General features: G+C 47.6%; 1 protein-coding gene across 3 annotated transcripts in view; it reads left to right on the forward strand.

The window, feature by feature from the left end:
• DOCK1 (dedicator of cytokinesis 1) overlaps positions 1–26,205 on the forward strand; it is a 531,871-nt gene that overhangs the window by 422,169 nt on the left and 83,497 nt on the right. For all 3 annotated transcript variants that reach the window (XM_047826036.1, XM_047826038.1, XM_047826037.1), the window contains 3 exons: positions 3,493–3,571; positions 8,535–8,635; positions 18,334–18,392. In XM_047826036.1, the coding sequence (XP_047681992.1) occupies positions 3,493–3,571; positions 8,535–8,635; positions 18,334–18,392 (239 nt within the window). The remainder of the gene's footprint in view (positions 1–3,492; positions 3,572–8,534; positions 8,636–18,333; positions 18,393–26,205) is intronic.

The following is a 26,205-nucleotide window of genomic DNA, read 5'->3' on the forward strand; positions in this document are numbered from 1 at the left end:
TGAAGGCAAAAATGATGGAACAGTGCCCAACCATAAATGCCAAATGCCTAATAAGAATTTTGGTTAACAGGAAACTCAAAAGAGCTAAACCCCAGAGTGGAAAATCTACTCAGAATGTAAGGACTCCACAGAGATCAATGGCTACCAAAAATTCTAGCCTCAGGTTAGGGACTGATCTTCTAGGCTACTCATCCATCCATCCATCCACCCATCTACCCATCCATCCATCCATCCATCCATCCACCCACTCACCCTCCCTCCCATCCACCCACTCACCCACTCACCCATCCATCCACCCATCCACCCACCCACCCTCCCTCCCATCCACCCACTCACCCACTCACCCATCCATCCACCCATCCAACCATCCACCCACCCACCCTCCCTCCCATCCACCCACTCACCCTCCCATCCACCCACTCATCCATCCATCCATCCATCCATCCACCCACCCACCCACCCACCCATCCATCCATCCACCCATCCACCCAACCATCCATCCATCCATCCATCCATCCATCCATCCATCCATCCATCTATCCATCCATCCATCCATCCATTCCTGTGATGGACACCTAGGGGACATTTCCATGCTGGGTGGTGACTTAGCATTGCAAGCACATGAATGAATAAGCAGACAGGAGTATTTGGGAACAGTCTGGAGGCCTTCCCTGTCCTTGAGCTCAGCTCGACCAATGCCCAGCACAGATAGTCACCAGGGCTGCAGAGCCAGCCTATTCACACCCACCCTCCCTTTTGTTGCTTCTCAATAATCAGGACTTGATCTTGAGCTGTGTTGAACCAGCCTGAACTCTTCATCTTAAACTAGAAAGGTGTCCTGCTGTCCAGGCACTCAGCTTAGTTTGTGATTCTTTCCATATTCCTCTGTGACTGAAAGCACATTGTTATGCAGAAGCTTCTAATGTGATTTTCTTATTTATTTTCTCTAGTTTAACATTTATTCGAAAGAACCCCTGGATTACAGCAGATAAAAGATGTTCTTATGTAAAAAAAAAACCCTGTTTATGTTTCTTTTTGCCTCCTTAGATCAGTGATTGATCCTGAGATGCACTTGGCATTGCTCAGCTTTTAATCCCCTAAGGTGTGGGCTGCGGGGTATAATTTGTGTGTGCCCTGGATGGTGGATGGTTCTCTAGAAAGTGTGTGGCCCTAGATGCACTGAACCTGAGCAGCTCGCCCTTGTTGAAGGCATTAATGATGGGTTTTATTTGATCTTCCCTTTAGGTGTCCTGCTACAACTCACATTCTGTGTTAATTTGCTTTTTGTCCTCACTTTTTAAAAAATTTATAGTGAATCTAAATTATAGAATCTCTCTCAGCCCTGCTCTTTCTCAGTGTCAGTTCATTAAAAAGTTTTTATTTGGCCTTCATATTATTTCAGCATGGCATATTTTTTTTTTAAAAAGTCATTTTGAGAAATATCTTTATTTAACCAGCTGAAATTGCTCCAGACCTTAATTAGAAGTAGCAGATTGTAACTGTTTGGGTGCTATCTCGAGGCAGAATAATTACCATGTAGTAATAACGCGTGTTCTAGTAAACTTGCCTTTATTGTCATAGAGGGATGGAGGGAGGGTCTTCCTTAAAGCTCAGAAGGACCCTGGGGTACCCTAGCGAACAGCTGACTTCTGAAACTGAAGGAACAATTAAGGGGGAAAAATGTGTCCGTGGTCATTAGCCTGGGATTTTTGTATGGCGTGGGAGTCACCCCCGTAATGACAGGAAGTGGTCTTGCCCCACTGACATTCGGGGGGATTTTCTCAGGTTGCCAGGGTTAATGCAGTACACGTCCCCAGATGCTCTCTGAACGCTGTCGCCAAGGGTCACATGGGCAAGGCAGACCACTGTCTCCTTAGCCACACATCTTGTACTTCTGAGGGCTAACCCTGGCCCAGGAGACCCCAGCCCAAAACCAGAGGGCTGATTGGAGCCGCCAGGTGTTGTATATATGCAAGGCGTGTCCTAAATTTAGTGATTTTCATCCTGGTGCTGTATTAATTTGTCAAGATGCCCTAAGTGCCCTGCATTCTGCTTTTCTCAATAAATCACAAAATTCAGCCAGAGAGCTACTTTTCACATTTAACTGGGCATCTGATAGCCATAATGTCTGCCACCCCTCTGGCTGATGGATGCTGCTGCCCCTTCTGTGCTCCCGGCTAACGGACAAGGCCAGGGTCCCCATGTCCCGCCATTGAGAGTCACTTAAAACACGGATGCCTCCTTTCTGGTTCTATTTAATGTCACCAGGGAAGAATTCAGACAACTCCTGCCACGCTTTTCTTCCACACCTGAGATGGAAAACTCCAGCACAGGCCATTTGTCACACCTGTTTTGGTCCTGGATCCAAATCCGAGACCTCCCTAAAGCCCTAGGTGGAGAGTCCCTTTCTGCCTCCTCCCTCCTCCTTCCTCCCTCCTCCCTCCTCCCTGGCCTCTAGTGGCCCTGAGACTGGCAGGGATGAGCTTCTCCAGGCATGCACAGCCGAAGAGATAGTGCTTTCGGAGAGCACGGTTCCTGGGAAGTAACCTAGATTTCTCTTACCCTCTCTGGCTGCTTCCTGCTGTCTAAACCGAGGAAGTGTAATTAAGTTTATTATCTGTGACCTAATGCGAATTCCTCTTGCATCCTGCCTTTGTGCAAAGGGAGAGGGTCATTTGAAAAGAAGTATCTGGACTGAGCTTGGTTCTTGTAAACACCCTCAAGGGCAATAAAACAAATCTACAGGATGAACAAGCTGGTGGTGGAAGGCTTAGTACTTGGGGGTCATTCATAACCTCCCAAATTACCTATCTCATCATAGAAATAAAATGTCAAATTCAAGGTGTTGAAGGATGCGATATTTTGCTCCAGCTGCTTAAAATTGTACGTTATCAATGGATCGATACAGTTCCTGCCAGCATTCTTGTTAAACCACTTACATATCTACTACAGCTTTTGAAATTTTGTTTGAACAAGTAATTAGTTACCAAAATTAACATTTGGAACACAGGACAAATGACACTGAAATAAGTCGTACTTCCAAATATGTCACCAAGCCGTTGCTCCAAGCCTGATAGATGGCGAACGGCAGTGCTTTCAAAAGCTTAACCGTAGAAAGCCAGCTAAGCAAAGACCAATTTAATAAAATACCATGAAGACATCGTGACTTGAGAAGAGGATTTAATTTGCACCTTTTCTTTCTTTCTCTTTTTTAAATTAGATTTTTTAGAGATACTTTTCATATGTTACTTTCAGATGCTGTTATTTTGGTCTGTTTCTTTTATTCCGCATGTGCTAATTTCCTTGATTAATTTGGAGAACATCTGCATATAATTCTCTGGGCTTTTTATTGGCACAACCTCACAGCTTTTCACAGGACTTAGAGAGTTCACTTTCCAGACAGTCTCGGGTTGTATCTAATTGAAATGCCAAACCCTACAAAGGTGCCAGAGCGTAAGTGTGTAATTATGTAATTTTCTCTTGATCTTTCAGAGTCTTCCTGCGAGCGATTAATCAGTATGCAGATATGCTGAACAAAAAATTTCTGGATCAAGCCAACTTTGAGCTACAGGTAAGAGAAGAGGTAGACATGCCCTTTGTTGGGAAATCATGCTAAAACAAATTGCTGGTCTGAGCCAATGTCTTACATTTCTAATCCTCGAACTTAATTGGGTTCCCATCCAAGGTATGGAAATGGAATTTACAAGATGTCCTGCTGGAACCCAAGGATTGAAAATTCTGCCTTTGGAGTATTTGCTCAATTTAGCAAGGACGGAGATGGGGCTGTTTCAGAGCAAAAGGACTAAATCAGAGTGACAAGTAGGATCTGAGCAGGGAGTAACTGAGGAGACCGTCTCAGACCCAGACCGTCCTGATGTGGGGAGGGAACGTCCAGCTGACAAAACGAAGCTGGTTCCCGTCCCTGAGCCCTGCTGGCTGTTAGCACTTGGTTTCTCCTGGCTCTGTGCTACCTGCACTGGCCTGTTCCAGGCACAGACCCTACTGGACATGGCCTTGGCTTTGGTCAGCTGATCTGATCACTTTTGGCCCTTCTCCTTCAGTGCTCACAGGGGGTGTGGAGGAAGGAGGTGGTGGGAATGTGTGTAAGTGATAAGGACCAGTTTTGCCTGGCATGATTTGCCATTGGTGTTGGCATCGGTGTTTATGGCTCTCTGTTCCACTGCACTCTGGATGTATTTCTGCTAATAATGATTTTTGTATTACTTAGTTTACTAAAGTTTTCTAATAAAAAAAAAGCATCCAGATGCAAATGGCGTTAGTTTCCTGGGCAGGATAGTTTACGGAGAAGGAACCTATGCCCGTATTTCTTTTATAATTTTAAAATTTTAAATGTGTATTGTATCTGCATTATAGAATATAAGTATCTAATAATATATCTGGAACTGTATATCTAGAAGTGTTAACATTTTTTACCACTTTCGGTTTTTATCATTTTCTCTGCTTACTGCTTGTTTTCCCATATCCTAAAAGCACGGATATAATCTCATCGTAAACTATTCATGCATGTAAATCAGCACATCGAGTAAAATATGCAAGACCCCTTCCCACCCTTTTCCTCTTTGCAGAGTGACTCTTAGCTAATTGCGCGCACTTCCTGATGCCTATTTATGCATTTATCCAGACCTATGTATGCTCTCTTTTGCTTTTAACGCAAACCGGATTATATTCTGTATTTTTTTTTTTCTGTTCTGTCACATTTCACAATGTAAATGTACCAGCATTTGTGCAGGCACTTTTGCACTGATGACCTACAGAATGTTCCAGTTTGTCCCTGTTGCAAGCACTGCATCTCAGTGCTGCATTTGTAGACAGGCTCCTGGGAGCATAATTGCCAAGCCGAGTGGTATGAAATTGTACATGAATGGACACTGATAAATTATCCTAGTGTAGCAATTTGCAATTCCACTAACCTTCTTTGAGAGCAGCCATTGTCTAAAATCATCTCCAGTACCAATTTCTTTAAAATTATTGATTCTTATTTTTGTTAGAATTTCTTTGATTGCTACTTAGGCTGAGAATACTTAATGGCTGTTTGATTTCTACTACGAACCATCTGATCGTTTCCTGTACTCATTTTCCTATTGGGCTATTTGTCACCCTTTTCTGTAAGTTGAAATTCTTAATATAGCCTCGTCATGGGTTTAGGTTTATCATATAAAATTTTTAATTTTTCTGCCATCGAATCTGTCATTTCTTCTATGGCTTTTGGGTTTTATGTTTTACTTGGCAAATCCTTCTTTGCCTCAGTGTTATAAATGTAACTATTGTTGTATTTTATTTCATGTAGTTAGCATCTGCTAATACCTTGATAGTTTCGCTTTTTTTTTTTTAATTTTTTTTTTAAACTTCCTGATGATTGACCTACCTGGGATTTCTCTAGTTAGTGCTAGGGGAAAGAGTTTAACTTGACTTTTTCCCCAAATTATTTCATGAATAGGTTCTTCTTTCCCAGTGATTTAAAATGCCACCATAAAAAAACATAATTGCAAATGTGTGTGTGTGTGTCTGTTCTATTTCCTGTGTTATTATCTACGAGTTTTATACCCAGCTAGTAGAGCCAGGGCTTCCCTGTTAGTGTGCCATTGCGAAATTATCTTGGCTCTTCTTTTGTATTTCCTCTTCCATATCAAATGCAAAATCAGCTTGTTAACCTCGCATATAAAAATGGTGCTTTTATTTTAATTGGGACTCCTTTGAATTTATAAATAAATGTAGGAAAAGGTTACAGTATGGGGGGAATACTCTGCAGTATTTATTTTTTCCCATCCCATACAGGAATATTTAGGTCTTCTTTTTGTGTCCTTCATTTGGTTTTTCCGCTTTATCCACATCAGCCTCACCCATTACTTGCTGGGTAGATTGTTGTGTGTTTGAAGAGTGGCTGCTATGAATGTAACGTCTGTCACTTCTGCTCTTGTTCAGTGTTTCATGAGTTAGGTCTCCGGATGCTTCCCTCGCGCCCACACACACTTTGGGACAACAACATAACACCTTGCCCCTTAGCAGGCGTTAAGTGCGTATGGGTTGCTGTTCCACCCTGAAGCACACCCTCCTTCCCACCCCCAGGTGGAGGGCTTGAGTGCCTTATGGAGGAGACAGCCTGCACCATGAGCTCCAGGCAGCTGGTGCTCTGACCAGGTGCATTTTTATGTTCCTACATCCTCATGATCACTGCATGGTTCTCTCTCCAGGCGCTTGCTTCTTTTTCCACTAATCAGCCCTGAGGGCCGCCTGCTACGTCCCCCCTCTGCTTCCCTGTGCTCCTGCCCAGCCTGCCTCTCATTCCTGCCAATACCATGCAAAGAATCTTAACCTAGCCCCCCCCCCCCAGTGTTGTAGTGTGTATTTCCTGCAAATAGGAACTTTCTCCTATGTAACTACAGTAAAACTACCCAAACCAGGAAGCTTATGTTTTTGCTGTCATCTAGCCCTCAGACCCCATTCAAGTTCAGGTATTGAGTCACAGCCTTCACAGGTCAGCACCACATGGGTGTGGTTACTTGCACACCTCAAATCATACATTGTATACCATTTTTTGGTTTGTATTTTTATGTGATTTTTTTAAGGTTTTGTTTGTTTGTTAAGAGAGAGAGTGTACTCAAGCGGGGGAAAGGGGAAGAGGGAGAGAGAATCTTAAGCAGTGGGGAGCCCTATGTGGGGCTTGATCCCATGACCCTGGGATCATGACCTGAGCCAAAACCAAGAGTCAGATGCTGAACCGACTGAGCCACTCATGTGCCCCAAGACTTTTTTTTAAGGTTGTTTTAGGTTCATCGAGGGGAAGGCACAGAGATTTCCCAAATACCCCTTACCCTGACACATGCACAGCTTTCCCCATAATCAACACCCCCCACCAGAGTATATCTGTGTTATAGTCCATGAATGCACAGCTCTAGCTGAGCCCCTGCCTGTGATTCTCAGGATGCACCCACAGCGGCCATGCCTCCCACCAGTGCTACAATAAGAGGCCATTGCCAGGAGATGGGGGTGAGGTGGGGGGCCAGGGGTGAGGAGGGCTGTGAGTTCCAAAAGCAAAAGAAGCAACTTGTATATTATTGACACTTTTAGTGTCAATGGGGCTAAATGGGAATGCACCTTGGTGAGTGGTGAAAAACCATCAGTGGTGAGGTTCAGGACGCCCCACTCGAGACCCTCAATCTGCTTCACATGCAACCCATGGCTTTGGGCGAGTCTCTGCACCTCATCGGAGATCACGGGCACAGGACTTACCTGGGCAATTCTGCAGTGATCCTATGAGCTGCTGTATTACTAAGAAAATGCCCTGTTCATGAAATGTGTCAGATAAATGGAAGACAGCATACTTACTTACAACTCTTGTTTAAAATTCCCACTTACCTCATAGGTAACTAAAAATAGAGTCAGTACTGTTAACACCTTATTTTTATATAAACTTTTGCAACAATCTCATTTGATAGAATAAATATTATCCCCGTTTTGTAAATGAGAAAACCAGCACCCACAAATTTCTTCCAAAGACTACGAAGGCCCTTCGAGCTTGGACATATGATGAGAAGTGTGTCCAAGCTCTTTCCCACCGGAGCAGGTGGAATCCTGCCCCCACCGCCCCGGCCCCACAGTCTGTCCTCTGGCACAAGCCCGGTGGGTTGAAGAGTATGTCTGAGTCATCCCCATTTGTGCTCCAAGAATTCTTCATTTTAATGTTCTTGAGCTGGTCTTAAGCATTGACATGACCAGGGGGCATTAGTTCCATGTTTTAGGAATCTACCCACAATGACGCTTTTATGACAGCATGTCCAGGTTACCACGTTAAAGTACACACGCCTTCCACTGCGTGGAGCTTTATAGCAAAGTTATTTCTGAATTGTCTGTTCAGCCACATGGTCTATAAGTCTTTGGAATACAAAATGTTGGATTTTTTGCATCACTCCTCCTTAGTTTTCTAGTGTTTGTATACAATTAGAGAAATCTATATGTTAATTTAAAAATATTTTTTAATGTTTATTTTGGAGAGAGAGGGTGCACAAGTGGGGGAGGGGCAGAGAGAGGGAGACAGAATCCGAAGCAGGCACCAGGCTCTGAGCTGTCAGCACAGAGCCTGACGTGGGGCGAAATCTACATATTATTGAGTAAGTGGCTCAATGGCACATAGCAGTAAGAGCCAACATTATTATGTTCTTACTGCGTGCAGGGCACCACCCAATGGCTTTGCACGTATATACTCCTTCGATTCTCTGACAGCTCTATGAGATGGGTGCTACTTAAATTCCCACTCTACCTCTCGGGAAACTGAGGCACCGAGAGGTTACGTTAGTTGTTCAGGGAGGTGGTAGACCTGGGTTTTGAGCACGCGCACCGTGACCTCAGTGCCCACGCCCAGCTCGGAACCACACCTTGGGTGGCTGGTTAGCCGTGTGTACAGGTGACCACGGGTTTCTAAACATCTCAGAGGTGTGTGCGGGGCAAATGAGGAATGTCTCAGAGGGTTATTAAGCTGTTCAGCACCTCAGTGCCTCCGCCTTTTTGGTTTTCAGCTTTGGAACAACTACTTTCACCTGGCTGTCGCTTTCCTCACTCAAGAGTCCTTGCAACTGGAGAATTTTTCAAGCGCGAAGAGAGCCAAAATCCTTAACAAGTAAGTCTGCGAGGTCATGGGCAGGAGCCTGCATAATTTCCACGTCGTCTTGGTATGCAAATTGAGATGTAATCATGGTGTAATGAAAGGGTGGTTTCAAATCATGAATCTGGTATTGCGTCTTCTAACCCATGAATCAAGGTCTAAAATTGCAGGGTTCATCCTGGTGAGTTCAGAGTCAGTGTCCACCACCATTAGCACCGCACAGAATGGGAGTTTCGGGAGATAGCTGCTTTTGCCACGCACTTTGCTGATGTCATTGCACACATGGTTTTCTTTATTGCCCAATTCTGCAATGCTCCTTCGAAAAAGGAAGCTTCTAATGCAAGCTCTTGGCACAGTTGAGATTGTTGAAGAAGTCCTTTGGGGTGAGAGCTTCCCGGTTTCCTTCTTTGCAAGAGGTTCCCCCTCTCGTGCTCCAGGTAGGAGGTCTGACGAGCTGAACCAGCCCTTGGATCATCCTAACAGACCTCTCGGGCGCCCCACGTTCCTGCCTCGGTCCTTGCATCCTTCATGGCTACTGTCCAGGACAAAGAAAAGAGCTCTTGCATGCTTTCTTTCCAAACTTTGGGTGCCCTGAGGGTCTCGCCTCCCCTCTTTCTGCCTCAGTTTCTCCAACTTCTCTCTTTGCGGAGCGCCCCTTTCGTAAGGACTTCTGAGAAGAATTCTCCGATCGCTCCCATGTTTCCACGTCACCCGTTTCCGTGAGTCATTTCATAATGCCTCTGCTTCACATTGACTGTTCCAAGGCTTTGCCGACCCTGTGCCACTCCCTGATGTTAGCGATTCCAGAGGGAGTCTCAGAAGGTGACAGCTGTTCAGTGCTCCTCATGTCCTGTGAGCATGTATCTCGCGTGCTGGCCACGTCGAAAGCACATCATCCCTGGAGAGTAAGAATTTTATCAGCAAATATGTACTGAATGCGTACTACATGCCAGTGACTCGCTGAGCACTCCGTGTGCATTTTTCATGTATAATCATTAAAAGCAAAACAAAACCTATTCATCGGGTTCTCTTATCATCCTCACTTCACAGATGAGGAAGGTGAAGCCACATGGCCAGTGCCACTGACCTGGTCATTCTGACCCTGGCAGTTCAGAGCCCAGGACGTTTATCTGTACCACTCTTAGAACCTTCTATCCTTTCCTTGTGCCATCTACAGAAAGGTCGACTCCCAGCCTGCCATCTTTCCTTCAGGCTTTCTCAGTTGGGTGGCTCCTGTCCGTTGACCGTTGATGTAGACACGTGTTTGGTGTTCAGAAAAGAGGAAAGCCCAGAAGGTGTAGGCCAAGTGGGTGGCCACTGGGGACTCCTGGGAAGGCCTGTTAGCAGCAGAGTCGGCCTACTCGGAGCCGACGTGGGGTGAGACTGCTAGGCTTGGCCCAGGGACAGAAATCGGGCGGTGCCTTCTGGGGACCAGCTCAATAGGGAAGCTTCCGCTTTGCCTAGTTAACATCATCTCAGGGCTCCTATAAAATTAGGGCTGGCGACTGGTAGATGCGGCTCTCCTGTGGTTTAAATGCTCTCCCGGTGGAACTTTCTATAGTAGCAGCAGAAAAAACTGGCCCGTTCTGAGTACCACACAACTCCTTCACAGCCAGCCCCGGATGCCTGGGACGCCTTGTCATCCAGTCCTGCAGAAGGAAAGCTGGCCCACAGCAGGTGAATCCACCTGTGTGTACGGACGGGGTTCACTGCGCAGTGAGGCAGGAATCCAAACCCAGCTCCAGCCGACAGCAGAATCCATTCTTTGCCAAGCGCACAGCATGGCCAACCCTTCAAGATGCCTGCAGGAGAAGAAGGGAATGGAACCCGGAAATGTGGCTTAAAAGAGCTGGCATCTCCTTTGAGCTTAAAAGAGCTGGCATCTCCTTAGCGTAAAACAATTAGTTCTGAGCCTTCTCCAGACCAGAAAGGGGTGGCTCTGCACTGGACCCCCTTTTGGTGTGTGAATGTTAACATTCTAAGCTAGAACAACGTCAGTAAATGCATTAACCACACAGGGCCTCGGCCGCCAAAGAAAACCTTTGCTTCTCACATAGCTATGTGCATTTAGAGGCTTCAAAGCCAACGAAAATTAAACACGGCCAGCTGGTGTCTCCCCTTCCAGAGCCGACAGGGCTTCTGAATTGAGCATTCTTTTTCTCATAACCGTGGCGATAAGAGACTCCGGATTTTCCCTTTGAAATTTTCTCATAGATTCCCCAAGGGAAAAACTCCCAAGCATTTTAGTAGTTGTCTTTGCAAGACTCTGAGGACTGCCTCAGCCCCTGTGCAGCCTGAGGGGCCCTCTCCCAGGGGCCTAAGCTCAGCGTGTGGCCTTCATAGGCCACCAAGGACAGGTGTTCTCTGTGTCTGAGACAAGCGCCCATGGCCCGTGAGGCCGTGTGGCTAACGTGTGTGGCAGGTTCACCCATGTTTGTTGTATTTTTCGTGCCTCTTTCTGTACCTTAAACACTTTATAATCTAGCGGCAAGTTTATTGCTAAGTACCAACATCTACATGAGACAGATTTAAAGGCATCCTACCCAAATGCTTACATTTTCCCAGGGCCCAGAACCGTTTTAATCTGCTTAAAATTGTGCTAGTGCAAAGGGATTGAGTACCTGCTCTGCACTCAGGGTCCTGGTGCCGGGGACCCCCAGGGTGCCGTGACAGCCTGGACATTGGCAACTAGGAGCCAACGCGGGGAGCCCAAGGCCTCTGGCAGGAGGGGATCCCAGGCTGCGTGGCAAAGGAGCCACCAAATTACCAGGTTGGCTGACCGAGCCGTGGGTCAATGAACGGCCAGTCCCCACAAGGGTCCTCAAGTCCCAAAGGGCATGGCCTGATCTATGAGCAAAGAGATGCTGTGGGTTATTGAAGCAGAGGTGAGTGGCCAGGCCCTGAGGGCTTGGGGGAGAGTGTGAGGCCCAGTGATGTGGGAGCCGACCCTATGGGTCCGAGCACAAGGCTGAGTGCTGACACAGAGCACAGTGCAGTGTGATGAGCAAGGCTGTCTTTTTCTAGAGGGAACCATGGGCTTCAAAGGTGGAGTGATGCCACGTCCATTTAATAGCCGCTGGCCGCCTCCATTGGGGTCTGTCTACTGCTCTAGGGTTCCTGAATCCACCCAAATGCATCTGAGTGAAGCCTTCTCTGTGGAGCCCCCTCCCCCCGCACCTGTACACCCCCACCAACCCTCCTCTCCCTCTGTGCCTTCAGCAGCTCCTTTCTGCCTGGTTCACGGCGTTGTGGCCCCCAGAACGATAGAAAATCCCGGTGTCCAAAGATCAGCCTGTTCATTCCCGCTTGTTAAGCTCTCCATCCTCCCGATGACCGGGGTTGGGGAGATAATTAGGATATTCGTTCCAGAGACATTCCCCAAAGTGCATGGGGGTAACGTAAAATAATAGGCCATACCACGCAGAGAACTGATTATGTCAAACCCAAATTGACTATGAGATCTTCCAGTGAATCACAAAATAAATAACCGCTAGGAACCAAAGTGTATCATAAGAAAATTTAACTGACTCAGCCTTCAGACATCCTTGTTGCTAGTGACTGCCCACAGAGGACATGCGAAACCTGACCATCATCTGTCCCTCGCCCAGCCCACCCCCCCCACCCCGATCTTCAACATTATTGGGACTCAGGAAATATGAGTCAGATGTAAAAGAGTTTATTTTTGATTAGCAGCCAGCTTGGCCATTTTAGTGCACAGGACACATGTGTCCTGGCATGTGACAACGTGACCTGTGACTACAGACAGGCTCCTGTGTTCAGGACCAGTCTTTGTCCTGGGAGAGAAAGGGGGTTCAGGAATTGGGCATCCGGCATTTCTAAGCACAAGGTGCTCACTTAAAAGTTTCAGCCCAAGAGAGTAACATTTGAAGGCCAACCTCAGGCCAGTGCATTTGAACCTGTTATGCAGGTTCCGTGAAGACCCTCTCCCCAGTTGTCTTCCATGCTGCTTCTCGTCTTTATGTACTTATTTCTATTTATTTTTTACGATAGAGATCTGCCCTCCGCCCGTCGCACCCTCATGAGACCATGAAGGTAGTAAGGTTGCTACTTCATAAAACATTTGTACACATATATTTATATGTGTGTTGATTAGTAAAGTAAAACCTATTTCTTCAAAAATATTTTGAAACTTAAACTTTTTTATATATTTTTTTAAAGTTTATTTATTTTTTTTATTTTTCTCTTTGAGAGAGACAGAGACAGCATGAGTGGGGGAGGGACAGAGGGAGAGAGAGAGAAAGAGAGGGAGAGAGAGAATCCCAAGCAGGTTCACACCCAGAATGAGACACCCCGTAAACAAATACCTCCACGCGGGGCTCTGAGATGTGCATGTGTTAGGTCAAACTACAGACGTTGCTCTTAGGGAAACTGGAGGGAAATAAAGCTGTGACAAGCCCCATTTTGCAACGTGACCTAATCCCGAAGCTGTGTTTGCACTCCAGATTGTGACAAGAAATAGTTCAGAAAAAGTATAACTTGTGTCTGTGCTCATTTTGTGAGAGACTCTGATCATTCAGAATAAATTCGCTGTGAACTGAGTTAAGCAGGGGCCCGGGGAGACAGATGTAACAAACGCTGGCCCTGTGCTGAGTCCCTGTTGGCAGGGGGCACGTGTTCCCCACGCCCGAGTGATACCGTGCTCCGTTGAACATGGTAGAACTCCTGTGGCACCGGGCACCATGGCACATCCGAGACCCGTGTGTCATGAGCTTTATTCCCTTGGTCGCTGCTGGGGTCCCACCTCCTCTTGCCTCCCTCAGGGATTCAGCGTTCAAATGTCCCACTTGGCCCATCATCTCCCTCCAGCGGCCTCCACGTCTGTCTCCGTTCCTCAACCTCCGCCCGCTCCTAACACCGATCTGTCTCTTTCATTTGTTCTCAGAACGAATGTCGACCTTCTTCCTCCTTTTTGGCCTCACTGTTCCTTGTCAGGCTCCTGGTCCTCCGTCGGGCCATTCACTCGGTGGCTGGGCTCCTCGAGCCTTGCTCTCGGGACTTCTTACTCCACTCTCCCTCCTTCAGAAGGTCGTTTTCTCAGCTGTGCGTCTCAGCCCTTCCTCGGGCCAGGATGGCAGCTTAATGGTCATCACACTCATTTCCCACGATCATCCACCCTCGTAGTTAACGCACTGGGTGGCTCGAAACGCCTGAAGTTTATTGTCCCACGTCAGGAGGCTAGGAATCCAAATCAGGGGGTGGGCAGACTTGGCTCGTTCTGGAAGCTCAGATGGAGAGCCTGTTCTGCGCCTCTCTTGCATCAGGTGGCTGTCCCAGTCCCTGGTGCTCCTTGGCCTTGGCTGCATCCTTCCCAACTCTGCCCCTGTCTTCAGGTGGCCTCCTTCCCCGTGTCTCCAAATCTCCTTCCCCTTGTGAGGACACCTGTCCTGGGACCTAACCTCCCTCTGACCTCCACAATCGACTATGATGTCATCTTAACATGATGACATCTGCAAAGACCCTGTTTCCAAATAAGGTCACATTCTCAGGTTCTGGGAGCCAGGACCTCTACACGTTCTTATGGATGACACGGTTCAACCGACAGTCATGCCCAACAGACTTATTTGGGGACCATACTTCATGGAGACCATGAAGGTAGTGAGGTTACCACTTCATACAACATTTGTACACATATATTTATATGTGTGCTGGTTAGTAAAGTAAAACGCATTTCTTATTTCAAAAATATTTTGAAGCTTAAACTTTGTTCTCTCATAATTTTTTTAAAGTTTATTTATTGACTTTGAGAGAGGCAGAGACAGCATGAATGGAGGAGGGACAGAGAAGGAGAGGGAGAGAGAGAATCCCAAGCAGGCTCTGCCCTGGCAGCACAGAGCCCGATGCGGGACTGGAACTCATGCAGCCGTGAGATCATGATCTGAGCTGAGAAACCAAGAGTCAGTAAACCCAGGTGCCCCGAAACTTAAACTTTAAAAAACTGTCTGTGGGGGTGCCTGGGTGGCTCAGTCGGTTAAACATCTGACTCTTGGCTTCTCAGCTCAGGTCGTGATCTCATGGTTTGTGAATTTGAGCCCCACATTGGGCTTCATGCTGACCATTCGGAGCCTGCTTGGGATTCTGTCTCCCTCTCTCTCTGCCCCTCCTCTGCTCTCTCTCTCTCTCTCTTTCAAAATAAATAAATAAACTTTAAAAAGCTGCCTCTGTGGCCTTTGTTCAGACTGCATCCCCCTTGTTCTTTCTTTTTTTTCCCCCTTGTTCTCTTAAAGCGAAGGAGCAGGCTCCCTGTCCTCCAGCCACTTTTCCTACTTGGTCAATATAATCACCTAGCCTGCTCTGCCACGGGGCATTTGCACCTGCTGACGCCTCTGCTTGGAATGCTCTTCCTTCCCCTCTGACTGGATTACATCTTTCCTTCTTCGCATCGGAGGGTACTTGTCTGTGGACTTTGTTCTCCCTATGATATTAATATTCTCATATTAGCTCTGTGCCTGGCCTCTAGTAAGCATTCGGTAATTAATGAATCAATGAGTAATCCTCCCCAAATGAGTCAATTTAAATGGCCATTGTAACCATGAGGGGGCTGCTGTATGAGGCCTAGTCTGAGCTTGTAAAGGAAGCACCTAGCGTGGCTCGAGTACTTGCTAGGACGTATGAGGGCCTTATCTCTCTCATTCTTAAAAAATCCTGGGAGGTGAACATCATACATCATTATCCCAGGACTGCAGAAGAGGAGACTGAGGGTCAGAGTGGCCAGGTGACTTGCCCAGTGTGCTTCTGTTTGGGCTCAGGTCAGCCTCACCCCCAAGGCTGGACTGTCTGTGGTGGGCAGTGGGTTTTCTGTCCCTTGGGGTGAAGACTCCCGAAACCAGAGACTGAGATAAGGCCTCAGAGATCGGATTCCTGCTATTTTAGGTCAGAGCAATAGGCCTGGTGGGGGACCCTGTATCTACCTGGGCTGTGGGGGGATTGTCTGCTGGGGGCTCCGCTGGCAGTTTGGAGGTGCTCCCTTTCCTGGGGCGTGGGCACGGGCGGCCGGGCTGTGGGGGGCGGTGCCGGGTGACCCCAGCTCCGTGCTGCTGTCCGGCTGGTCCATTCACCACCGGGAACCTTTGCTTCCTCGGTGGAAAGAGGGCTGCAGCAGCGTCCCTTTGCTCACCCCGTAGTCTTACTGCCAGAGTCCGATGAAACCAGGGCCCTTGGTGGGACGTGACAGAGCGCCATGCCGTGCGGTGAGGGACGCCCGCACTTGCGGGCCCTTGCGATGAGTGCTGCAGGGCGAGGCGTGGGGTTTGGGGTCCGAATGTCGGGATCTTTTTCTTCCCTCCTTGCCTGTGACTCGGCCGAGCCCTCTAGCTCCCCCCTCCAGGACTGGTTCCGCTCCCTCCCGTGTAGGCTGTTAGATATGACCTTGGTTCTGACCCACAAGGCCGCCAGCCCCGGTCTGCTCCCAGGTAAGGAGCGTTAGCCCCGACATTCCCGAGGACTGCTGCTTTCTCCTCCTCAGGAGGAAGGTACAAACGCTCCGGGAACCCCCCTTGAGTTCTGGTGACAGCCGTGACCCTACCGGGCGGTTACCCAAAGATGTGTGGAGATTAAGCTGCCTCTGGCGAGGGATGTGCTCCTGGATCTCTGCCGATATCCTGCCCTCAAATTCCGTGAAGGCACATCGTCCTCCACATACAAGACGGGACAGCGTAACTGGGAAACGCAAACGAGGCATCATGACCGTCTCACCCTCTGTGGGCACCATAAGGAGAGGTGATGCGAAGGGAGAGGAGGCAGAAGCGGCGGGGGCTCCCTCTCCGCGTGGGCCCCCTGGCACCCAAGGGGTCGGCCTCAGCTCTGGAGAAGTGCCGGGTGACTGTAGGTCACGAGACATCGGGCTACTCCCGAGTGGCCCCAGCCGCCTGGCGTTTTGGCCTTTCTTGTTGTGTGAGAGCTATTATCTCGGGAGGAGAGGGAGTCCCCTGGCTGTTAGAAGAGTATTTAAAGCTTGAGTCAGGCAGTGGCAGGCCAGCCGCTGTGACCAGCTCTCACCACCTCTGGGGGCTCTGAACTCGTGCTGGCAGGGGAGAGGGGGGGTCTCTATGTTCCGGGGGTCCCGCCTGCAATGCCAAGCTCCCGGGGTCCCCAGATGCCTGCTCCCTGAGAGGTGATCATCCACCCGCACAACGAGATGCTCGCAGCCTCAGGAGGTGGCATCAGCACCGGGCGTGAGTATGGCTTTACGCTCCGCGGTGCTCTTTCCGGGTAAATGCCAGGAGGGTGCCAGCCGGCCCCACTGTCTCCGGGTCTGGGCCGCAGCGGCTGCCGGGGCCCTTCGTCATTTGTGCAGGAGCAAAAATGGGGATCGGGAAGCTGGATCTACAAGCCCGGACAGGGTGCACAGCTGAACGGGGCTTAGATCATACACACCTTGGGCGATTGGGGCTCCAGTTGGACATGGAAGGATGCTCTCTGGTCACCCACGGACTCGGTCCAGTATCTTTGCTGACAGCGGATGGGCCGCTCCTCACTGGGGCAGTGGGGACAGGTGCATTCCTTGGCCAAGATCCCCCCTGTCTCACTCACCGAATTCACCCACATCAGCACTCACCCGGTTGTCAGGCTGGGCAGGAAGGTAACTCATCGACGTCAGAGGACAAGCTTGTCCTCGTGGGAAGGGGCTGACGCTCCCAGCTCAGTTCTTGTCTGTACAGTGGGCCGTGGCACCCGGACAAGCGCTGTGCCCCCGGGTCGACTTCTGTGAAGGGGCCTCCAGGGCAGGCTTCCCTGGTTGAGAGTCTGAGCCTGCAGCCCTCTCCGGCCGGAAGTGACAGATGTGTGCTTAGGGCACCAGAGACTTCTATAAGGGGGCAGCCTACTGCGGTTGATGATTTACCGGGAGGATCTTTGCTGTTGGAGCCACAACCGGGTCATCTGTACACACAGCTTTCCTTTCCACATCAGCTGATGTGAGGACGAACAGAGCGGCTTGATGACCCAGCTGCTGTACTCTCGTATTCTACGATCGTTTTGGAAGTGACTATTTTTAATATGATCAGGCTTTTTTTTTTTTCGTTAGGCAATAAAGGAAAAAGTTAAATTGCTCACAAACTAATAAATGTTTATCTTCCGAAGGCTCACGTTCTGTTTTCTCACGAAACACACACCTCTTCTGCTGACCGGGTAGAAGGGACATTAGCATTTATTTCCCTTGATAAACAAAAGACCGGGTAATATGTGTTGACCTCTTTTGGTGCAAAGCCCTTCCAAAGGGATATTTGGGAGAGGCCTCCCCTGCTCTCGTGTCCACTCCAGGGCTTAATTTTAACGTGTGAAAGCTGCTTTGTGAGCAGGGTTGGAGGATGCCCTTTCGTGTCTGTGGTTCCTGGATGCTCTGCACACAAGCTTCCCCTTAGGCCAGGGACCCAGGTCCTCCTCTTGCCATTAGAGATTGAAGAAAGGAAAATGCTGGTATTACTCCCCACCCCCTCACCCATACTCCCATGGGGGTGTTGGGGGCGGGGGGGGGGGGGGGAACGTTCCAGAGCCTGAGGTGATGAGAAAGGGAGACTCCCTTGGCTCGATCCTTCCTCCTTCCGTTCCCTTTGGGGGCAAATACGCCACAGCGTCGATACAGCCTTTGTTTGTCTCAGTGATGGGGGACTTCCGTTGTGCTTAAAAATAATCTAAGTCTGATTTCCAAATGCTCGAAAGGGTGACTCAGCGTTTTCCCTGTCCTCGGTTCTCAGGTACGGAGACATGAGGAGGCAGATCGGCTTCGAAATCAGAGACATGTGGTACAACCTTGGTGAGTAGCGGGGCTTTCCGGACATCGTGGTGGCGGTCTTGAATGTGTGGTGGGTGATGGATGATGTTGGCCCCGGCTGTCGGGGCTCGGGTATCCAAAACATCCGAATCGTTTCTCCTCCTCGGAGAGCGATTGCTACTTTTGCAATAGCTGTTTTCCGTAAACAGGAGATGGGAAGAAAATCTGATGGGGGGGCGGGGAGCGAATAGAAACATCCGTGGAGCTCCCTCTTGACGCCAGGTGAACACGTTTCTGCTTTGAAGCTGCTTTTGGGCGTCACGAACATTCCCTCCGTTCCTCAGGCATCCAACCGTGTAGCTCATCTCCTTGTCACAATGTCACTGCTTTTACTATTCAGTTTAATATGTTCTACCATATTCTACCCTCAGGTCAAAAGGGGTTTTTTTTGCCTACTCAGAACCGGACCTTGTATGTAGGCAGAGCGCCACCAGGTGGTGGTAGCATAACACACTTGCACAGTGAAAATACCAGGGGATCCTTGTGTTTAAGATGAGACATTAACGTAGGTGTTTGTCACTACAAATTTCCCTCTTGCTGCTGCTTTTGCTGCACCTCAGACGTCTCGGTGTATTTTGTTGTCACTTTCATTTGTTTCAAGATATCTCCTGACTTTCTGTTTTACTTCTTCTTTGACCCATTGGTTTCTTCAGGAGCAGGCTCTTTAATTTCCACCATTTGTGAGTTTTCTCATTTTTCTTTTGTTACTGACTTCTGATTTCATTCCACGGCAGTTGGAAGAGATACTTGGTCTGGTTTCAGTCTCCTTAAATTTTGTTGTTGCTGTTGTTGTTTTAAAGTTTATTTATGTGTTTATTTTGAGAGATAGAGAGACAGAGCACATGAGTGGAGGAGGGGCAAAGAGAGAGGGAGAGAGAAAGAGAGAGAGAGAGAATCCCAAGCTGGCTCCCATTGCCAGCTCAGAGTCCGATGCAGGACTAGAACCCCCAAACCATGAGATTGTGACCTGAGCCAAAGTCAAGAGCCAGAAGCTTAACCCACTGAGCCATCCAGGCGCCCCTCCATAAATTTGTTAAGACTTGTTTTATGACCTAAGATGTGGTATATCCTGAGGAACGTTCCATGTGCCCTTCAGCAGAATGTTATTCTGCTGTTCCTCAGTGGAATGTTCTATATGTCTGTTAGGTCTGTTGGGTCTACAGTGTTGGCTTCATTGGTAAATATAACTCAGCTGAACACCTCAAGAAACTAGGAAAAGGATGAAGCCCAAGGTCAGCAGAAGGAAGAAAACAATAAAGATGAGAGCAGAAATAAATGAAATAGAGGACAGAAAAACAATCAAAAAATTCAACACAACTAGAGTTGGATTTTTGAAAAGATAAACAAAATTGACCAACCTCTAGCTAGATGAACTAGGAAAAAAGGAGAGAAGACATAAATAAAACGAGAGGTAAGGGGTGCCTGGGTGGCTCAGTCGGCTGAGTGTCTGACTTTGGCTCAGGTAATGATTTCACGGTTTGTGGGTTCGAGCCCCGCGTCGGGCTCTGTGCTGACAGCTTGCTCAGAGCCTGGAGCCTGCTTCAGATTCTGTGTCTCCTTCTCTCTCTGCCCCTCCCCCGCTCACGCTTTGTCTCACTCTGTTTCCCAAAAAATAAATAAATGTAAAATAAAATAAAATAAAATGAGAGGTGAAACAAAACCATTACAGCTGATACCACAGAAATAAAAAGGATCAAAAGAGACTACTGTGAGTAATTATATGCCAACAAATTGGACAGCCTGGAAGAAACGATAAATTCCTAGAAACGTACAGCCTACCAAGACTGCATTATGAAGATATAGAAAATCTGAACAGACAGATGTCAGGTAATCTACAATCCAAAACTTCCCACAAAGAAAAGCCCGGGACAAGATAGCTTCACTGGTGAATTCTGTCCAACATGTAAAAAAGAATTAATGCCGATCCTTCTCAGACTCTTCCAAAATATCGAAGAGAAGGGAATGCTTCCAAACTCATCTTACGATACAAGCATTACCTTGATACTGAAGCCAGATAAAGACACTACAGGAAAACTCTAGGCCACCCTCTCTGATGTGAACGTAGATGTAAAAATCCTCAAGAAAACGCTAGCAAACTAAAGTCAGCGGTGCATTAATAGGATCATACCCTGTGATCAAATGGGATTTATCCCTGGGATGCTGAGATGGTTCAACATACACAGAGTAACAAAAGTGATAGACTGCATTAACAGTGAAGTATAAAAGCCGTATGATTTTTCAGTAGATACAGAAAACCCATCTGGGGAAATTTAACACCCTTTTGTGTTAAAAACTCAACACACTAGGTACAGAAGTAACGCATCTTAACTTAATAAAGGTCACATATGACAAGTCCACAGCTAATATACTCGGGGGCGAACCACTGAATGTTTTTCCTGTAAGATCTGGAACACAGGGAGATCCACTGTCACCACTCCTATTCAACATAGTACCGGAAGCCCTAGACAGAGAAATTAGGCAAGAAAAAGTAGTAAAAGCCATCTAGACCACAAGGGAAAAAGTAAAATTATCTGTTTGTAGAAGACCTGATCTTTTATGTAGAAAACTCTAAAGACCACCACAAACACTGTTAGAACTAATAAATCCGGGAAAGTTGCAGATACAAAATCAATATACAAATATCAGTTGAATTTCTATACGCTAACCAGAAACTATCTGAAAAGGACATTAAGAAAACCAATCCCATTTCTAATAGGGCCAAAATGAATAAAATCCTTGGGCAAGGAGGTGAAAGACCTGAACACTGAAAGGTACAACTTATCAATGATAGAAATTCAAGAAAAAAACAAGTAAATGTAAAGACGTCTCGTCTTTGTTGATTGGAAGACTTGATATTGTTAAAGTGTCCATATTACTCAAAGCAGTCTGTAGGTTCAGTGTTATCTCCATCAAAATCCCAATGGCATTTTTTCAGACATTGAAAAAATAATGCTAGAATTCATATGGAACCACAAACGACCCTATGTAGGCAAAACACTCCTGAGGAAGAAGAAGAGTGGAGGCATCATACTTCCTAATTTCAAAATATATTACCCAGCTACAGGAATCAAAACACTGTAGTACTGGCCTAAAGGCAGACATACAGACCAATGGACCAGAATAGAGAGCCCAGAAATAAGCCTGCACATGCACAGTCCACTGAGCGTTGACAAGGGAGCTGAGAATCTGAGCAGAGGATCATCACTTTAATAAACGGTGTTGTAAAAACAGGATATCCACATGCAACAGAATGAAACTGGACCCTTGTCTTACATCATACCCCAAAATCAACTCATAATGGACTAATGATTTACTTATTTATTTTATTTTTTTTTTACTGTTTTTATTTACATTTGAGAGAGAGAGACAGAACATGAGCAGAGGAGGAGCAGAGAGAGAGGGAGACACAAAAACCGAAGCATGCTCCAGACTCTGAGCTATCTGTACAGAGCCTGACGTGGGGACACAAACTCATGAACCATGAGGTCATGACCTGAGCCAAAGTAGGATGCTTAACCAACTGGGCCACCCAGGTGCCCCTGGATTAAAGATTTAAGCAGAAGACCGCCCCCCCAAACCTCAAAACTCTAGAAGAAACCATAGAAGAAAAGTGTGTTCCAGATCTTACAGGAAAAGCTTTCAGTCGCTCGCCCCCGACTATATTAGCTGTGGATTTGTCGTATGCGTCCTTTATTATGTTAAGGTGCATTACTTCTATATCTAGTGTGTTGAGTTTTTAACACAAAAGGGTGTTAAATTTCATCAGATGCTTTTTCTGTATCTACTGAAAAATCATAGGACTTTTATACTTCATTCTGTTAATACGGTATATCACTTTTGTTAATCTGTGCATGTTGAACCATCCTTCATATTGTACTTGGCAATGATTTCTTGGAAATGACAACAAAAGCAAAAGTGGACACGTAGGATGACATCAAACTAAAAAGTCGGCACAGTAAAGGAGACAATCAGCAAAATGAGAGACAGCGGGTGGAATGGGAGACAATTTCCAAACCATATATCTGCTAAGGAATTCATTCCCAAAATGGTTAAAGCACTCCTACAACTCGATAGCGAAACACACCCAATTAAAAAATGGCCAAAGGGCTTGAGTCGACATCTCTCCAAGGAAGAAATACAAATGGCCAATAGGTTTGTGAAAAGATGGGCAACATCACTCATCATCAGGGAAATGCAAATCAAAACCGCAGTGAGCTGTCCCCTCACACCTGTCGGCTGTTATGATTACTATCTTACAGCCATAATAGGATGGCTATTATGAAAAAAAATAAAAGGTAACAGGTGTCAGCCAGGATGTACAGAAGTTTGAACACTTGCACAGGGTTGGTGGGAATGTAAAACGAACTATGGAAGACAGCATGGAGGTTTCTCAAAAATTAAAAATCGAGCTACCATGTGATCCAGCAATCTCCCCTGCTGGGTATACATCCAAATAAATTGAAATCAACCTCGATGAGGTATCTGTATTCCCACGTTCACTGCAGCGTTATTTACAACGGCCAAGATATGGAAACAACCCAAGTGTCCATTGATGGTTGGATGGATAAAGAAAATGTGGTATGTCTGTACAATGGAGTATTATTCAGCTTCATTTACGAGGAAAAAAAAAAAGGAACTCTTGCCATATGCAAAAACATGGATGGGCCTGGAGGACATCACGTTAAAGGCGAATGTGTCCTCTGTGACCCCAGCCTCTCTCTGAGTGGAGATGAATCTCTTCCTGGCACCTGGTCCCCACTCTCAGCTTGCTTTGTGCCAAGGTGTCTGGGCATCTTTCTTTGGCCTCACGGATGGTCCTGTGCAAGATTTCAGTGGCATTTCCTGCCTGAGCGCCCGGGGCCCTGCTTATTCCACTCAACTTGTCACATGGAGTCTGCGGTGGCTACAGAGGACCTCCTCTCTCCCCTCTCCCCAGTGACTCTGTTCTCTCCAGGGAGGCAGGGTCTTTCCACTTCTCTCTCTAGTTGCCCCATGACACCTGGGTTTCCTTTGTTCCCCCAGGGCTGGGGCAACTTAGATAGATTCCTGCTCTCCATGTCGTGGCTGGAGAGCTTGGCTAGAAAGATACCCTGACGTGTCCGTATTCCACGGGAAGAACGAAACAGGGTCATAAAAACTGAACACGGTGTTCCGTGAAGGTGGGGAACTGGACCCCATCGCCCTCCTGCGGACCCTTCGAGCAGACAGGGGTGGGGGGTTGAGGGCCACGCCTGTAATCCGGCTTTGCGGTCAGCAAGTTCTCAGCAGCTCGTTTCCAACCGGAGCCAGATTTCCTCACCAGAGGTTTCGACTCCTGATTCTTCTTGAGTTCCCGGATGTCAGCAACATGGGTGCAGGAAGGCTCTGTCACATCTCGAGGGGAAGTTCGAATTTCCAAATACCCTTTGTCCATCTGTTTGCGTGAAGGATGGAGTCTTTTTCAAATGGGTCTTTACACAGAAAAATGCGGAAAGCCTTGGCGTAAATATACTAAAAGATACTGTATTATATAATACTAATAACATCGAAATTAAGAAGTATGGTGTAACGTGAAGCGTCACCCGGGTTCTCAGGAGTGAAACTCCAGCGCAGAAGCTCCCAGGTGGTGATGAAGAATTGGCTGGAACGGCCACGTCCGTTCACGCTCTCAGTGGACACGCATCACGCACCTGCATGCTATTTGGGTCTCAGGAGCTTGAGGAGACGTGTCAATGCAAGTGACTTTCCTGTAGCAGCTCAAATGCCCAGAATCTGAGTTTTGGCTCCAGGCTGTCCAAGAGCTTCCCACATCTCCCAACACAGAGCCTGCCGGGTGCCACCCTGCCCCTGCTCTAACTTCCATCCCCCCAGAGGAGAGAGTAGGAGCCCTGGCTCTGAGGGAAGGAATCCCTACTGGAGTTTCCTTCCTCCCTTGCCTCGGCCTGGCTATGTGGCCTCAGTCACATGACACAGTCTCTCTGGGCTTCCACCGGTTTTCCAGGCTGTAAGATGGAGAGGTTGGACTGAGGTTTTCAAGAGCCTTCCAGTCCTGATGCTCCGTAATTCTTCACATACATGTGCAGATCTCAGTAATGAAATGCCAAGGCTTCTGGAACAGGGAGGAGGGCCATTCGTGATTCATTTTAATTGATCACGCTCGGACAGATGCATTTGTCACTTGCCCCGATTGGCCAGACAACCGCAGGACCCACGCCAGGAAGGGGCCAAGTGCAGCCCCATTAGAGAGAGTCCAGAACAGGGCAGAAAAGGATGTTCAGAGAGACGGCATGGAGGGAACTGCTCTGTGCTGGACCTGAGAGGAGCCAAGGCTCTTGGAGGTGCCAGCACCCCCTGGGCAGGTTCTGTGAGCTCCACCTGCCGCCCCTCTGCCTGAGAGCCTCCCAGGCCGCCTCTGGCGCTCCGGCCCTTCCTAGGAGAGTGGCCACGCCTTCTTGTGACTTGTTCGCCTTCATCTCTCAGGTGCAAACTATGAGCTGTGTGTTTTCCCCCCACGGGAGAGTTTTAGGTATCGTTTCAAATGGCAGGCCTGCTTCGTCCTGAAATGGCTTTGATGGTTTCTGCACTATTGCAGATAACCAGAGGCATCCACCCTGGCAGATATTCTGAATGATGCTTAACACATTAAAGTGCCTTTTTCTCGCTTGACAAATAGTTGTTGCCCCAACTCGGCCCACCCTGGACCCTTCATGCTCCCCCAGGACCCCCCTCTTCGGTGTGCCCTCCCCACACTGAAGGGTCACTGGCTAGCATGGAAGGGGCTCCAAAACTCAGCTCAAACCATGGCTGACCTGACTGATGGGCGCTCCTGCCTTTCCAGCTCTTTCATTCTACGAAAATTATGTTCCTGGTCGCCTACGTAGTCAGTCCATAGATCGACCGCCATTTGAAAGTGGCTCCATTTCGTTTTGTCCCCTTCCACGATTGCTGTGAAGGAAGGTAGGATAGGCCCGGGGTAATACGAGCTTCTTTGTGACGCCGACTCCAGGCCCTGGGGAAGGCTCGACCTTCAGAGGATGCACCTTTAGGTGGAAATCAGATCTTTAAAACTGTTTGGGAGCGGTTGGTTCCCTTGACATTATGTGTCGTTATGCTCCAAACAGGCTGAGTCAAGCGGGAGGTCTTTGATTTGCAACGTAGTAAAGGATGCACTGAAAAAGCAAATGTCCCATTTCATCTGGGCAGTTGCTGATTTGAATGTGGTGATTAATGTAAAAGATCTGTGTTTTGCAGCTTTTCAGCCACGGATATTGAACACTGACTCTGGCTTGAGAAGCGGCCAAGAAGTCAAATGTAAACCGTGACCTCATTGGTCAATGAGGGGCGGGAATCTGGTAACAGCAAGAAATAACCACCCACCAACATGATGGGGTTCCTCGCTTATAAAATAATTAAATTATTTTTCGGAAGTAAAAAAAAAAAAAAGTAATAAAAGCGTCAGCAGCCCGAAGGGTCTGCCCCAAGCAGCCCCTCAAGACAGCTAAGAATGTCTCCATGGGGTCACCTCAGGTGGCCTGGATCTTGCCTGCTACGAATCTCAGGTATTAGAGCCTGCCATGAGCATCCCTGCCAAGGCCAGCACTCTGGGAGTTTATGACAGCACATCTCAGTTCCCCAAGATGTACACAACCTATTTCCTATGCAGCTTTTTTTTTTTTCTTTTTTTTAATAGGCTCAGGTTTGGGAACATATTGGCAGGTCGATCTAGCCCACTCTGGAAGGAAATAAAACTAGAAGTCAGATATATTTATCATTCTACAGTTAGTCACCTGTTCCTCGGTCAGGGTTGAGCCCGTCA

Source organism: Prionailurus viverrinus, chromosome D2 (genome assembly GCF_022837055.1).
Source record: "Prionailurus viverrinus isolate Anna chromosome D2, UM_Priviv_1.0, whole genome shotgun sequence".
NCBI lineage: Eukaryota > Metazoa > Chordata > Mammalia > Carnivora > Felidae > Prionailurus > Prionailurus viverrinus.